This window comes from Poecile atricapillus, chromosome 11 (assembly GCF_030490865.1).
Source record: "Poecile atricapillus isolate bPoeAtr1 chromosome 11, bPoeAtr1.hap1, whole genome shotgun sequence".
Taxonomy (NCBI): Eukaryota; Metazoa; Chordata; class Aves; order Passeriformes; family Paridae; genus Poecile; species Poecile atricapillus.
Window position 1 is genome coordinate 6767375 of NC_081259.1, and position 15754 is coordinate 6783128.

Below are 15754 nucleotides of genomic sequence, written 5' to 3' on the forward strand. Positions count from 1 at the left end.
CTGTTCCCTTCATTTAAGTGGCTAGAGAATTTGTCTCAATAGGTGATAATGTAGAAGAGAACACATTTAATTTGCTGAAACACATCTAGACTTTTAAATACATTAAGTTGAACCTACTGTGTCATTTATTTGTTTAACCTTGGATGTTTAGACAGGGAATTCACTGATTGTCATCTGCTTGCCAGCAAGATGATATGTGCTGATTATAAGCAGCAAGGGTTAATTACCACCAGGATGCACAGGGCTGTATTTATTGTGCATCTGCAGACAGAGAGAGTTTAATTTTATGTTGCAGGTGCAGTGAATTGGGGCAATTAGATTTCTATTCTCCCTTTGATACACATTCATAACTCCCAATTAGCATTAATGACAAAATGAGAAGCAGTTCTCTTAATACTGGCTATCACTCCACTACTGCAAGTACTGAAGTGCTCTTTTTTCTTCTTGAAATTAATTGTAGGATATGAGAGGTTCAGAGAAATTTTTAGCTAGGCTAAATTTAGGGATAGGGCATCACTCCAAAGTAGCTTGCTCTGTATTGATGCATGAGGTGTTTGGATTTCTGTATTTTCAGAAAGCCTCCAAGAACACACCTGCTGCACTTGTGTGCCTGCTGTAGTGCAGCTTTTCTGCCTTGTGGCAATGGGTTTTGTGTGGGTCAGCTGAGGGGGAAGGGTACAAATAGTCCACATCTATTTAAAGATTGCTTTTTTTCTTTCGCCCCTTGCATTTTTTTTCTTGAAATTTCTAAGTGAACTTCTAGGCTTCATCTCGGTTACTCAGCTTGTTCTTGAGCAGGCTGATGCTGTGGGAAATGGTTAGCAGAGACAACCCAGGACTTCCCACAAGCTCTGTGCTGGGTGGTGCCTCTGGAGATGTTCCTTCCCCTGCTGCAATGACAGCTAGGGAAGGGAGGAAGGTGACGCCAGGCGCTTCTGGGAGATATTCAAGGGATGTATTGGTGTACTGGGGATTGATGCAGTCATTGCAAGGGAAGAGTGAGGAAAAGCAGGGTGCAGAGGGATGGCTGTGCAGCTTGTCAGACCCACTGGTGGGACACAGAGCAAGAGAGGGTGCTATCCACAGCACCCAGTGAGATCTAACAGCAACACTTCTGTTTTCTCACAGCAGGTCCTCCAAACCATTACCAGCCTCCATAAGCTGCTCAGTGCTTTGCAGGTAGGCTTAGCTGTTCATCCTGCTCCCACACACTGCTTGCCTGGGCTGCCAGTTGTGCTTTGCCCCTTGTCTCCCCTTCTCATGTCACAACCCTGCATGGCTGGACACCCCAGGGCCAGCTCGCAGGCTGGAATGAGCTGCTGCCTGAGGGAACCAGTGCTGGCCTGAACTTGGGAAGCTGCTGGGGGAGGTGCTTTGCTGGTATGCTCTGGTAACCAGGCAGCAGTGCTGGGCTCCAAGTTTGGCGGGAGAAGAAGGGGTTCAGTACAGCACTCCGAGATTTTCGGGGATGGACCTTTCCCCACAGAGGATGCTGCAGTGATCTCTGCCTCCTCTCTCCCAGGGCGTGGTGCTGCAGCAGGACACCTACGTGGAGAGCCAGAAGCAGTCTCGGAGCGAGAAGGCTCCCAGCCGAAGCTCATGCCGGCACACCTCGCTGGCAGAGCAGGAGAAGCAGCGCAGCCTGGAGAAGCAGCGCCAGGAGTTTGCCAACCTGAAGAAGCAGCAGACACAGCACCAGGAGGAAAGGCAGAGGAGGGAGAAGGAGTGGGAAGTGCGGGAGAAGGAACTGGCAGAGCACGAGGCCGAGCTGGCCCAGCGCGAGGAGCAGGTGCAGAGGCTGAGGCAGGAGCTGGAGCGGGAGCGGGAGGAGCTGCAGGTGAAGAAGGCGGCCTACCAGCTCGACCTGGAGAGGCTCCGCATGGCACAGAAGCAGCTGGAGAGGGAGAAGGTGCAGCTGAAGCAGGACGTGGAGCGATTCGCTCAAATGCGGCAGGAGCCTGACCACAACCAGGTAAATGATGCCAGCAGCCAGGCTCCTAGGGAGGCTGATCCCTGCAGGGAGCTCCCAGCCAGCTCCTGGGTGAACTGCGTGCCCCTCAGAGGGCACACAGCTGGTGCCAGCCCAGCCCCAGACATGTGAGGACTGGCATTTAAAACTGGCTCTTCCCTTGCATAGGATGCACAGTGCTGCACTTTTTGCACCTCTGGAGCTGCTGAGGCACTGCCATTGGTGCTTCATGGTGTCTTGGGGGTGCCTGGCCAGTGCAGGGCAGCCTGAGCTCTGCCCCCTTCCCTGTGTGTGTGTTGGGGATGGCAGAGAGGAGGTGGCAGGCTCCCAGGGAAGATGTCCCAGGCAGTCCCAGGGGTTGACACTGCCTGATGTTGGCCTTTACCTGAGGGCTGAGCTCTGGGGAGTGGCCAGGCAGAGGGGACAGCCTGAGTGTTGTGGGTAACCTGCAGCCTCCAGCTGTCACAAAAACCACTTGTGAGGCTGATAACTGCAGGGCAAGGCTGTTGACATGCTCACATCCATCTCCAAAAGCATTCTCAATATCCAGCAAAGAGATGGCATTGCCCCTGTCCTGAAAAGATGAACACCTGCAGTCCAATTGTGGCTCAGTGAGCAAAGGTCCCCAGCTCTGCTGGAAGAGGCTTTTGGTATCTGACTGCTCACAACTACAAAGAAAAACCCACACACAGATCCCGGTTTGGGCATTTTTCAGCAAGCTGTGGTTTGTTCCTTTATAACTGTGCAGCAGTCTGAGGAGAGCAAGCACCATTGGCAAAGCATGGACTGAATTTAATCATTAAGCCTGTTGATCATTTGTTTGTTTGTAACTCACTAATTCTGACTAATTTGCTTAGAGCTGTAGCAGAGTTAGGTTATAAATGTTGGATTGCATAATGGGAATGATTTTGGATGCCTGAACGGCCTAATTGTGGAGCTGAGCAGTGAGCTCTGAAAAGCTAATCGCCAAAGGAGGTCTTGCTCCCTCCCACCTGGCTCCTGATCAAGCCAGAAGTTTTCCAAGCAGCCAGTGAAGCTGTTCCAGCTCCATGCACTTGTAGACAAGGGACATGGGAGAGGCTGAGAGGTAAAATGCCTGCAAGGCCTAAGAGATTTAGGAGAAGGAAGCACCTTCTCAAGGCAGGTATCTGACTGACATTGCAGAGCTATTAATAGTGTGTTCAGTCAAGCTTTGTTGGGCCTTGTTTTGATCTTCCCTTTGAATGTGCAAGCTCAATTACATCCTGAGACAGCCGTTAGGAAAAAAAAAAAATCAGAAAAACTGCTTTTGCTTTCATCTTTTGCTTGGGAAGGCTTCCTTTGACACATGGTGCTCCTGTGCCATGTGCTGGCGTTCCCTTCTCAGAGAGGCACGCTGCTCCTTGGCCTCCTGCCACCATCTGTGTGTGCAAACGATGCAGGGTGAGTCTTGCTATTGAGATCTTAGAGAATATTTGCCCTTGGCTTGTTGATACATAGCAGAGTACATGTAGGAGCAAAAGATAGTGGAGTGTTACTCTTTGTGTGCCTCGTTTTTTCATCTTGAACAGAGAGGGCTTTTCTCTCTTCACTTTGCCTGGATGGGGACTACGTTTTACCAGGTGAAGGGGCTGGATGTTCACAAGAACAACCTCTGTGAGTGGTCTGGGACGTGCCTTTTCTATCCATGTTCTCTGCTAGCCTCTTTCATGAAACACTTTTCCTTTCTAGGTATCAAATCTACATGAGAAACTTGCAAGAGTCTCCTCCCAGTCCAGCATAGATGAATCCTCCATGCAGAAAAACCCTTCCCTTCCTAAACAAGGGCACTTTGATGCAGAACTGTCTGTCTCCCCCAAAAGGAACAGTCTTTCAAGGACACACAAAGAGAAAAGCACTTTCCATTTGCTTAGCACAACAAACCAGACTAACAAGGCAGCTGAGGAACAGACCCAGATGCCTACTCGCCTCTTCAGTTTAGCCAAACCAAAGGAGAAGAAGGAAAAGAAGAAAAAGAGCAGGGGACATCGCTCCCAACAGTCTGGTGAGTGTGAGGGGAGCTCACAGGTGTTTTTTCAGGGTTGGTAAGATGGCTGTTTTCCTTCAGGCAGCAAACTTGTGGAAGCCACAAAATCTGGCTTTAAATGAGGATGGTGACACAGGGATGGGGAAAAAGAAGCTGTGCTGAGCGGACTTCCCAGATTGAAGTGACCTTGCGTGGGGTTTTCTGCCTGTTCTGCAGCCCTCAGGGTTGTCAGAGGGACACACATTCTTCTCATTGTTTCTTCCCATCCCATCCTGAGCAGTCTCCATGGGCTGGATTCTCTGCTTCAAGGAGGAAAATGTTCTGCTTCAGTGTCAGTGCTTTCAGAAGGAGCTGCTGTTGCAGCTCCTGAGGCATTGATGTCTGCTTTAGCTCTGTGACAGTTTGGAAGTGATACCCACAAGCCTTCTGGTGGCCTCTCCCTTCCCCTCAAGCTGGTCTGTTTTGTCTCTTGATCTGAAACAAAAACATACAGGGTTTTTCTTGTCTGGTAGTTTTGCATCCCCTTAGGACTCAGAGCTGCACCTCAAACCTCTGACCCACATGAAATTTGATCACATGCCCTCGGATGACCGGTTTCATTCATGCTAGCTCACTGATGTTTTCCAGCTTGTGCACAGGAAATCTCACCCAATACAAGATGTAATTTCATGGTAGCTCATCAGGGAACTGAACATCTTTTAAGGGGCCCAGTGGATTTGGCAGACAGTGGGGTTTCTGTGCACACGGAGCCCCGCTCTGCCTGCTGTGTTCCTGTGTTCCCATAGTGATTCCCACATGATGTTTTTTGGTGCTACAGATTCTCACTCGTCAGAAGCACCTGCAGAGGGTGAGGAGATCTTCTGCTGAGCATGGACTGTTCCAGTGGTCACTCGTGGCATTGGCACCGTGGACACCTCCCTGCCTGTGACACAGCACGTGGCTGGTGCCTGCTCTGGACAAGCATCTGGAGGTTTTAAATAAAACATGTTCTGAAGTCTGCTAAGTGGTGGATAAGGGCCTCTCTCCTGTGGTTTTAGGTGAATTCTCCCTGCAGAGGCTGTGCCTGCACAGCACACAGGACCCTCTCCCTGTGCAAACCTGGTGTCAAATGGATTGGGATAAATGCTGTCTGTCTCTTCTTACTGCTAAAGGATGAGAGAACATAGCCTTAAGGGGTCTGTGCCTTCCAATTCCCCTTTTCTGGGGAAAAGAACCAAAACCAAGCATTTAGCAAAGATTAGGACTCTACAAATGGTGCACACTGGCATATATTGATACGCTGTATATATACATATATGTATCTATGTATCCACTGGGATATGCTTACAGTCCCTACAGCTGAGGTCCACCCCTGGGCATCGGTGATACCTGAGGACTTTCTGGGAGTGTGTAGATATTTAATATCTTGCCCTTACTGCTCTGACTGTGACACAGTGACCTGCACACCCCTTCTGTGCTCATGGGATAGGGGCTGTTTGGTTTCAGAAGGGTACCTTACACCAGGAAGCAGTAACAGCATTAAGAAGCAACAACTCAGAGGATAAAAATTAAAATTTAAAATAAATCTGAACTAGTTCTGTGGGCCAGAGGAATCAAACGTCAAACTTTTTCCACAGTCAAGCAGAACATTACTGGGTATATTTAATATGGCACCGAAAAGAGAATTTTGGTAGGCTGGTAAGGCAGTCCCATGGAGCCAGAACAAACTGTTCAAATGGAAACAACAGTAATCAACACTTTTTTTAAACAATCTCTTTGAGCTCCAGCTCACTCCCTCCCATCCCCAAAGTAAAGATTATGTTTTTGCTGGAATAGAGCTCTCCATTTGACATAACAAGCCTAATGACTGACTGGGGGGGTGGCTGAAAAATCTGCTTTTAGGGATCTTTGTTATGTTCTTTGAGTTTTCTTAGCCTGCTTTTTGTGCTCCCATTGGGCTTCTGTTTCTCTGGATTTTCTCACCTGCCCTGATCGTTTCTGAGGCAGAGTGAGAGCAGCAGTGTCCGAGCAGGTCAGTGAGACATTGCGGGGCAGGCTCCGAGGAGATGGCTCCTGTCCCTGTGGCTGTGCAATACCGGGCACTCAGGAACCATTTCTGGGGAGAAGAAGGTTCTGGTGGACAAAAACCCGCTGTGGGCCAGGTCTGGAGTTCAGTGTGGCGTGTCCCCATGGGCTCTGTGCAGAACAGGAAGGTCCAAGGGCAGCTCTTGCTGTGCCAGCTGTGGGGTGTCTGTAAAGTTGTGGAATACAGGGATGTGTTCATTGGGGGAGGAGAACTGCAAAGAGAGGCTTTTCTCAAAAATCACCTTTCTTCCAAACCCTGTCAGGAGAATTACCCGAGTGGATTTGTAAATGGTTATCAACTTCAAAATAGATCAAAGTTTTGCTTGAGAGTTTGAAGCTGTCAGGTGCATTTCCTTTCCTACCAGTTTTTTTCTTTGAAATAACAAATAATTTCTCTTCTTGTACTATTGTTTGATTTCAGTTTGCTCTCAGGCCTGTCATGAGTTGGTGACACACAGCAGTTTTCAGAGTTAGTGCTGATGAATATCAGCAGCATTGATGGTGAGGTGGATGCTTAGGCTGGGCTGTCTTGGTGCAGGAACCCTGCTTGCTTTGGAAGCTCTCTACACTATTAAAAGTCAGAAGAAAAAGAGAAAAAAAAAAGAAAGGAAAAAGGGTTGAGATTTATTTTTGGTTTCTTTTTAATATTATTTGGTGCTTGTTCTTAATTGCAAGCAGGGCTTGCAAAAATATTTATCTTTCATTTTATCTGAAAGAATTTTTTAAAAAATGTTTACTTAGTTTTATTTTTTTATTTCTTTTTACTTTTGCTTTTGTTGGGGGAATAGTTTGAGGTTTTTTTCTCTTCCCCCCTTCATTTTTTTTGTTTATTTGTTTTGTTTTCTTACCAAAAGATTGGTAAACCAAATGTTCTCATCTCCCTGTTTCCTACAAACCATGGGGTTGAGCAGTGCTGCTTTGCAGCTCATTTCATGCCCTAAGTCACACAATTTCAGCTGAGAGCTTTCTTCAAGGCAGAGCATCTTCAGGCCAAAAAAAGTCTGGAAAAAGACACAGTGACTTCAGACAAGGCTCCTCCTGTAAATTAGTGTCCTTATTTAAACATTTTGGTTAGGTTTTCTCATTCCTTTTGGAGGCAAAGGAGAAAGCAAAGCATGGAGTGCCCAGCAGTGATGGAGGGTACAGCTGCTCTCCTGGACACGAGGGGAGCTGAAGGAGGCATGTGCTGGTGGTGTGGTGTTACCTTTGTCATAAGAAAACCACCAACTTCAGCAAGTAACTTCTGCCCTGCTGTTTATGCATCTGCAAACACAAATGTGCCAAGCTGAAATTTTTGGAAACCAAAGCAGTGTTTGGCTCATTTACTGTTGTGTGAACAGAATCAGGGCACTGGTACATCTGAGCTCCCCTCAGTCTGGAACAGCCTTTGCCACTATGAACTTTTCAATTTATCCCACTGTCTTTTCCCCAGTCCCAGCACATGCTATATTCACACCATAGCAACATCCCCTGGCTCTGAGAAGGGCACCAAAAGGCAAATGTGTGACCCAGGGCAGCAGGATTGAGTCTGCCTGGCTTCACCATCTCTCATGACCTGTGCAAATAAAAAAGAGCATTCAGTGCCTGAAGTGCAAATGCTGTTGGCTAAGTCATCTCCCAGGGTCCCTGTGGTTTCTTGACAGAAACCACAGGTATGAGTCAGAAATACACTGACCAGAGATCCTGTGTATCAAAACTGTTTGTGTCTTAAATTCTGGTGGACAGACATTTGTCCCTGGAGGATGTCTGTTACTGTATGATTCACTTTTTTGGAATGAAGCCTTTCCTCCCACACTGCTTCCTCCTTCTTTCACCTTTAGGAAGGTAAGGGCTTGTTTTTATCTCTTTAGCCTTTTATTTTTCCCATCTCAGGTTTTCTTTGGAAAGGCTTGGCATGGGTTCCTAGAGTCAGATTCCTGCTCTGATCTCTAAAGCTTGTCTAGCGTTGTCTGCTAGAGTACGGTCCCAGCTTGACAGCACCAAAGCCTTTCCTCTTCCTGGCCTTAAAATTGCATTTGCTCCAGTTCCATGCCTGGCATCCATCCTTGTTGAAAGCATGTTATTTCTTCAGCCCAGCCTGTTGCTAGTTCCAAGAGCCAGTCCCTTGATCCCATTTGGAGCACCCAAACCAGCCTGTTTGCATTGGGCTCCTGGGACTCAGAGCAGGTTCAAAAACATCTGTTTGAAGCCCATGTTGCTGGGGAAGAGAATCCTGTGAGGACTCTCAGAGCTGTTTGTGCTGGTGCTTCATGGAGGGCAGAAATCACATTTGATTTTCTTGGCCTGGTCTTTGCCACTGCCCAGCAGGAGGGATTTCAGTGTCCAGGGAAAGTGAGAGTGTGGGCTCAGACAAGTACAGAAGTGGCCAGTATTAGCTGGAGGTGTCAGAATACCCAGCAGCAGAGTAGCTGTAGCAAAGGGTGGGAGACTCGATGGGGTTTTGTGGACTTGGCGTTAGATTCTTTTAAATTAAGTGATCATCTCAACATGTAACTTGATGTCAGTTTGGTGTCATAAAGCACTTTAAATGGAACTGGTCTTGCCCCTTTTAATTATGGTTATTTGGAGACAATCAGTTTTGCCATTGCTTCCTGCACTTCCCAGCAAAATCAGAGCTTCAAGTAGGTGTGCTCCTGGTTTGGTTTGGCTTTTCCCTGAGAGGGGAGGAAGGGTCAAGCTTTTTGTATTGTTCTTAGACCAAAGTGGGTGCAAACCTGACTACAGTCCCACTGCAGATAGGTTAAGTGGCAGGAGAAGAGAACTGGCTTCTGTTGGCTCAGGTACATCCCCCAGGAGAGCCCATGTCAGCTTCACCATCACCTTCCTCACAGCAGCTAGGGAAGCAGCCCTGCCTGTGGTTTTCCCTCCATCTCCTTTTCCCTGGAGAAACTCAGAGTGAAGGAGATGTGAGGGGATGCATCCAAATAAATCAGGCCCTTTCCATGCACCAAGGTATTTACTGCCAGGCCACTGGGACATCTCCAGGTGCCCTCCCTGGGACAGGAGCTGTCATCCCCACTGAGGGTGGACTCTTCCTGCTGGAGGTGTGTTGGCAGCACAGTAATGCCATCAGCTTGTGTGGATTTGCATCCAGAGTCTGATCACCACTGCACCTTCCTCGAGTCCCTAGGATATCTCACAGCTGTTGCTGTAACACCCAGTTCCAGTCCTTCCATGTGCCACCTAGTCAGAAGAGGTTCTTCAGGTGCCAAATCCCAAGGAAGCTGTCTAGGATATCTTTGGCATGGAACAAGGGAGGACTGGGCAGGGGACACAGGAGAGTATCTACTAAAATCCCACAAAACATTCCTTGTTAACCAGAACTCTGGAAATTATTTTGCCTGCTGGCCAGGTTTGGGAACTTACCATGATTTAGGGCACTCTTTTAAATAAAAAACCTCCCCTGCTGCTCATAACTCTTGCTTCATTTCTCAGAAGAGGCAGCAATCCACCATTCTTCATTGGTGATAAAGCTAATTTTTAAATATAGGCGAACTGAACTGGCCAAATCTCCTATACCTTGTGCTCTTCAGACATGAGAAGTGTAACACCAGCTCCCTTCACACCTGCATTTCCAGGGCTCTGTGCCCTTTCCTTCCACATGCATTTCACTGACACTGATGCTTTGCACAAGTATAATTCAGCTTCCATTGCTTGGGGGGAGGGGGGAACAGGATAACATTCACTGCTTTGCATACAGCTACGAGCTTTGTATGTATTTAAGCTGTCTGTAGGTATCCATCCTTTCCATGCTCTAAGGTAATCTTACTATTTTCTTTATCAATATTAAACACCGACTCAAAAAAAAAATGAAATAAAAATCTATGTCCGGTTTAGTTCGCCTATGGTTAAAGTTTAGCCTGGTGTTTATTTTGTACTAATATGGAATGCACTTGAGTAATTCTCAGAACATTGAGGTGTATTATAATAACCTGATATACCTCTGCTTTTGGTTTGTTTCTTATTAAAAAAAAAAAAAAGGAAAAAAAAAAGCTTTGCATTTTCATGTTGAACCCATAAAGAAAAAAAGTTGGGAAAAAAAGATTTTTAAAGAAGAGGGTAAAACCTAATTGCTGTATGTTAATTTGTAATTATGTAAAAAGTGAGCAGGTTATTGACTGTAAAATTCTTCAGTTTTTCTGTAACTTGCCAGAAACCATTAGGTTTTGTAACAAGCTTTTATTTATCTTCCTTTTTAGTTATCAGTATCAACCTCTTGTAAAGTCATTCTTCCTCTAAATAAATTTGATTTTAAGTCTGAGTTTTCTGCCTGATTTATTCCCACACCTTTGGTATTTTTGCTGATGACTTTTTTTGCACCAAGGCTGAATGAGGAGCCCTAACCTCAACCTGTAATCAAATGTTTGCATTGCCTTTATCAGTTCCATTCCTGTTTGAACCCACTGGACTCTATTTTCCTCCACTTACAAGATTGGCATTTTACTGAAGGACAGATGTCCATGTGATAGTCCTTGGGTTTTTCTCCCCCCTGGCCCTACAGGGCTTTTAATCCTTGTACAAGATGGGGAAGTGTCCCAGCTGTTCTCTCTGACTCTTCAGCCCTGTGATGAGAATAATGGGAGTCTGGGGGCTGCATGTGCTGGCTGATGGCACAGAGTTCCTGTCAGCCCCTAACACAGCTCGGTGTCTGACAAATCCTAGACACAGCTTTTTGGTTCTTTTGCCTTGGAGAACCAGAGATGCTGCATCACATCTCATGCATGGACAGGACAGGTCCATGATGCTGTGTGGCTTAGGTGTTCCCACATCTGCAAGAAGAGACTGTCATAAAGTTCCTTTACCTTTAAGAAAGTTAAAGTTGCTGGGGTTTCCTGGGAGTCTTTTCTCTTGACCAATTATCGGTCATTGCTGAGAATTGACAGCAGTTTTAGCCATTGAAAAGTAGAATCAACTCGTGAACCCCACCTTAAAGTGTACACCCAGAAGTCTGTGGTGCTCCTTTGTTTTTCTGACTGTAAAGCGTGGCGGAGCTCCGGCTGGCCTCCGGTTCCCTGCCCAAGCCATGTGGCCGGGCAGGGGCCGGGCCGGGGCCGAGCCGGGCCCGCCGCGTCTCTCGTCTCCCGGCCGGGAGATGAGGCTTGCCCCGAGCTAGGTCGGGCTGGGCCGGGCTCGGCCCGATCTCTGGTTCAGCTGGAGGTTTTGCTGTAACTACATTCACTAGAAAACTGCTGAGTGAAAGAGGAAAGAAACTCTGAGCCTGCAGCAAGCAAAGACAGAGACCACGCTCTCTGAAAGCAGCTATGAAGAACTTTCCAGCGCAGACGGCTCTAGCTCCTGTTCAGCAGAGATCACCGAACCATCTACAAAAAGCTTGGGCAAGATTTTAACTCTTTCTTATCCAGATGAGACTTGCGGATTAATCTTTTCATCCAGAGAGAGAAAAGGAAAGTAATCAACATGAAAAGAGACTTTATAAACTACTAGTGGCAAGAAAGAAAAGAGACTTCAAGAAAGGTAGAGAATTAAGGAGATGCTTTAATTAAGCTGAAATATCTTTCTGTTAAAACTATGGAAATGGACAATGAAGTCTTGAGAAAAACCCCTTTAATTCATAATAGAGTATGGAGAGGAATAAGGTGTTCAAAGTGTAAATTTAAGTAATAAGTGAAGTAATTGTGGTATAGTGAAGTGCTGAGAAATTTGAAGCCTTGAGAGGCAATGAGAAAAACTGTTTCTTAGTGAAGCTCACAGAAGCAGATGAAGAATACTTTTTTGCCTTTGACTAACTTATCCTTAAAAATGCTATCTTCAAACTCATGACCCATAACACATTTCAGAGTGATGTGGAATGGGAGGGGTGGGCTTTAATAACAGTAGCTCTGAGCAGCTGATATCAGAGAAACGAGAAACTATAACAAAAATAGTTTTCTTGTGACAAACTCCATAAATTAACAGAAAGGAACTTCTGTTTCTCTACAGAAATTGAGGAAAAGACTATGAAAAGAATTAGAACTGTTTAAACCATCAAAATTATACAGTTTTTGTCTCTGTTGTCATGTAAACAAAGGAATAGTGAGCAGTGAGAAATGAAAAGGTTTTTTCTAAAAGTTTATTCTGGTGTTCTTATTCTTGTAGTTTGTCAATAAACTCCTCTTTATTCCTTTTAAGTTTTATACCTGGTTTGCTCTTATTTTAATCCATATCTCACAGCAGAAAAATAATAATTCTTCTTTCCCCCTTGTTTGTTAATTACTGGTTCAAAACCACGACATTTCTTGGTGGAGAATGCGGGCAATCAAAATTAGCAAATCTAGACCACTACATTAATAGTGTTACTGTGAGATAAAAGGTTAATTAAGAGCAAAACATAATTGTCTTAAGTTTATATATAGCAGTGATAATAAAAGTCTAGGGGTGGAAAATAGTGAATGTTCTGTTTCTTCTTTTCTGTCAATTTATTGTGTTAAGTTGTATATTAAATATAATTAATAATTTTTTAGGTGAGGGTTCACAAGTTGAAGGGGTGGAATGTCATAAAGTTCCTTTACCTTTAAGAAAGTTAAAGTTGCTGGGGTCTCCTGGGAGTCTTTTCTCTTGACCAATTATCGGTCATTGCTGAGAATTGACAGCAGTTTTAGCCATTGAAAAGTAGAATCAACTCGTGAACCCCACCTTAAAGTGTACACCCAGAAGTCTGTGGTGCTCCTTTGTTTTTCTGACTGTAAAGCGTGGCGGAGCTCCGGCTGGCCTCCGGTTCCCTGCCCAAGCCATGTGGCCGGGCAGGGGCCGGGCCGGGGCCGAGCCGGGCCCGCCGCGTCTCTCGTCTCCCGGCCGGGAGATGAGGCTTGCCCCGAGCTAGGTCGGGCTGGGCCGGGCTCGGCCCGATCTCTGGTTCAGCTGGAGGTTTTGCTGTAACTACATTCACTAGAAAACTGCTGAGTGAAAGAGGAAAGAAACTCTGAGCCTGCAGCAAGCAAAGACAGAGACCACGCTCTCTGAAAGCAGCTATGAAGAACTTTCCAGCGCAGACGGCTCTAGCTCCTGTTCAGCAGAGATCACCGAACCATCTACAAAAAGCTTGGGCAAGATTTTAACTCTTTCTTATCCAGATGAGACTTGCGGATTAATCTTTTCATCCAGAGAGAGAAAAGGAAAGTAATCAACATGAAAAGAGACTTTATAAACTACTAGTGGCAAGAAAGAAAAGAGACTTCAAGAAAGGTAGAGAATTAAGGAGATGCTTTAATTAAGCTGAAATATCTTTCTGTTAAAACTATGGAAATGGACAATGAAGTCTTGAGAAAAACCCCTTTAATTCATAATAGAGTATGGAGAGGAATAAGGTGTTCAAAGTGTAAATTTAAGTAATAAGTGAAGTAATTGTGGTATAGTGAAGTGCTGAGAAATTTGAAGCCTTGAGAGGCAATGAGAAAAACTGTTTCTTAGTGAAGCTCACAGAAGCAGATGAAGAATACTTTTTTGCCTTTGACTAACTTATCCTTAAAAATGCTATCTTCAAACTCATGACCCATAACACATTTCAGAGTGATGTGGAATGGGAGGGGTGGGCTTTAATAACAGTAGCTCTGAGCAGCTGATATCAGAGAAACGAGAAACTATAACAAAAATAGTTTTCTTGTGACAAACTCCATAAATTAACAGAAAGGAACTTCTGTTTCTCTACAGAAATTGAGGAAAAGACTATGAAAAGAATTAGAACTGTTTAAACCATCAAAATTATACAGTTTTTGTCTCTGTTGTCATGTAAACAAAGGAATAGTGAGCAGTGAGAAATGAAAAGGTTTTTTCTAAAAGTTTATTCTGGTGTTCTTATTCTTGTAGTTTGTCAATAAACTCCTCTTTATTCCTTTTAAGTTTTATACCTGGTTTGCTCTTATTTTAATCCATATCTCACAGCAGAAAAATAATAATTCTTCTTTCCCCCTTGTTTGTTAATTACTGGTTCAAAACCACGACAGAGACCCATCAGAAATGCTGTACCCAACATCCAGGTCTCCCCTGGGGAGGCAGTGTAAGGAAGAAGAGGCTTCCTTGTGAGGGTGGTGAGGCACTGGAACCCCCATTCCTGAAGCGTTCAAGGCCAGGTCAGACACAGCTTGGAGCAACCTCCTCTAGTGGAAAATTCCTTGCCTGTGGCAGGGATAGTGGAAAAAGGATCTTTAAGGTCCCTTCCAATCCAAACTATTTTGTGATTCCATGATAAGGTACATGGTGTTCCCAGTGCCTGCAGGCATCAGTCCAGGCAGGAGAGAGTGCCAGGAGTACAGAGCCATGACGATGAGAAGTCACAGAGGACCACAATGACTGGGGTTTCCCCACAACCATTTTCTGCTGGACCATAGAAGTGATCACTGCTGGCCCTGTACTGCCAGTCCTGCACAGGACTCCAGCATCCTCTCCCCAGGCAGAAGAAGCAGGAGACCTGCACCCTTCACCCCCTGTGTATTGATTTTGAGGCAGAGGAATTGCTTCATTTCCATTTGTTATTCCACTTGTTTGCAAAGGTATGATTGGGAAGGAGAAAGGATTGCTTGAGGAGAATCAGATATGTATTCATAGAATCAGAATATCCTGAGTTGGAAGAGACCCACAATGAGCATCAGCTCCTGACCTGGCACAAGACAGCCCCAAGAATCGAGTATTGATCAAAGCTTTGGGCTGTCAGCTGCTTGGGGTGTTGTGTTGTTCCTCAGCAGGCTTCAGGGAATGCCAGCCCCCGTTAGGCAGCAGTGCACTCGCTGCCTGGTATTTTCCCCTCCTCTCAGCTGTGTTGCACATGCTGTTCTGAGAGCCTGAGTCACGTCAATGTACCTGCACCTACACCCTGTCACGCAGCACTTGCTCCAAGACAGGCAACCCCTGAGTGTGAGACAGGAGATGAAAGAGTTGGTTTATCTCGACGGCTGCTCAGTAGTCCTGGTTTTATTTGCGTTCCCAGGCATCCCAGCTCACCTATTTACTGAAGTTGAATAAAAGCCTTCACCCAAACTGTCGGCTCCTGGGTATGGCTTTTAAAAAGCACGTTTTCCCGTGGCCCCTCTTGGCTCTGCAACCTGGATTCCTGAGAAAAGCACCCCTTGGGGCACCCCCAGCCTTTGCATGGCTGCAGTAAAACAACAGCTGCTGCAGCTGCTGGGAACGGGAGATGCTGCTCTGATACAACAGGCATTGGTCACGGGAGATTGGACAGCACATTTACTGATGACAAACCACATGGAGAAAAGCAAATCCTTTCTGAACTGTGCCAGGGAAAGGCTGGGTTGCAGAGCAAACCAGGCACTCTGAGCTTCTCTGGTCCTGCACAGTGCACTCCTAACCCCCCTGTTTGCGTTGGCCAGGGGAAAGCCTGGGCAGGCAACACAAATTGCCTCTGTCAGAGGAGGAAACAAAGGGCCCTGCTGCTCCAGGACACCTCCATATATTAATCTGACTATCCTTAACCAGCTTTCCACAATTTCATATGCTCACAATTTCCATGCTCTGAGCCATTAGGGCACAGCTAAGACAATGAAATGGATGTTCTCTCCAGACCACAGGGATCAATCAATTTCGATGGTCCCAAGAAAGAGTGATGAGGTTCTGAGCATCCCAGCTTTCTTGCCCAGCCTTTCCTTGGCTTCTGAAGTCAGAGAAAAATATCTCTGTGGCTTTGTTGGATGTGGTTGGATTTTTACTGGCAGATTGACCTAAAAGGGGTGACACAGGATCCTTAGAATGGGGTGAGCCTCTAAAGG

The 15754-nt window shown here is 45.9% G+C and overlaps 1 protein-coding gene across 15 annotated transcripts in view; it reads left to right on the forward strand.

Moving 5' to 3' along the window:
• AKAP13 (A-kinase anchoring protein 13) overlaps positions 1-10299 on the forward strand; it is a 207328-nt gene extending 197029 nt beyond the window's left edge. For 13 of the 15 annotated variants that reach the window (XM_058846593.1, XM_058846592.1, XM_058846598.1 and 10 more), the window contains 4 exons: positions 1129-1179; positions 1523-1972; positions 3680-3992; positions 4792-10299. In XM_058846593.1, the coding sequence (XP_058702576.1) occupies positions 1129-1179; positions 1523-1972; positions 3680-3992; positions 4792-4841 (864 nt within the window). In that variant the 3' untranslated portion in view covers positions 4842-10299. The remainder of the gene's footprint in view (positions 1-1128; positions 1180-1522; positions 1973-3679; positions 3993-4791) is intronic. The other 2 variants (XM_058846596.1, XM_058846599.1) reach the window with 1 other exon arrangement.
• Positions 10300-15754: the final 5455 nt, after the last annotated feature.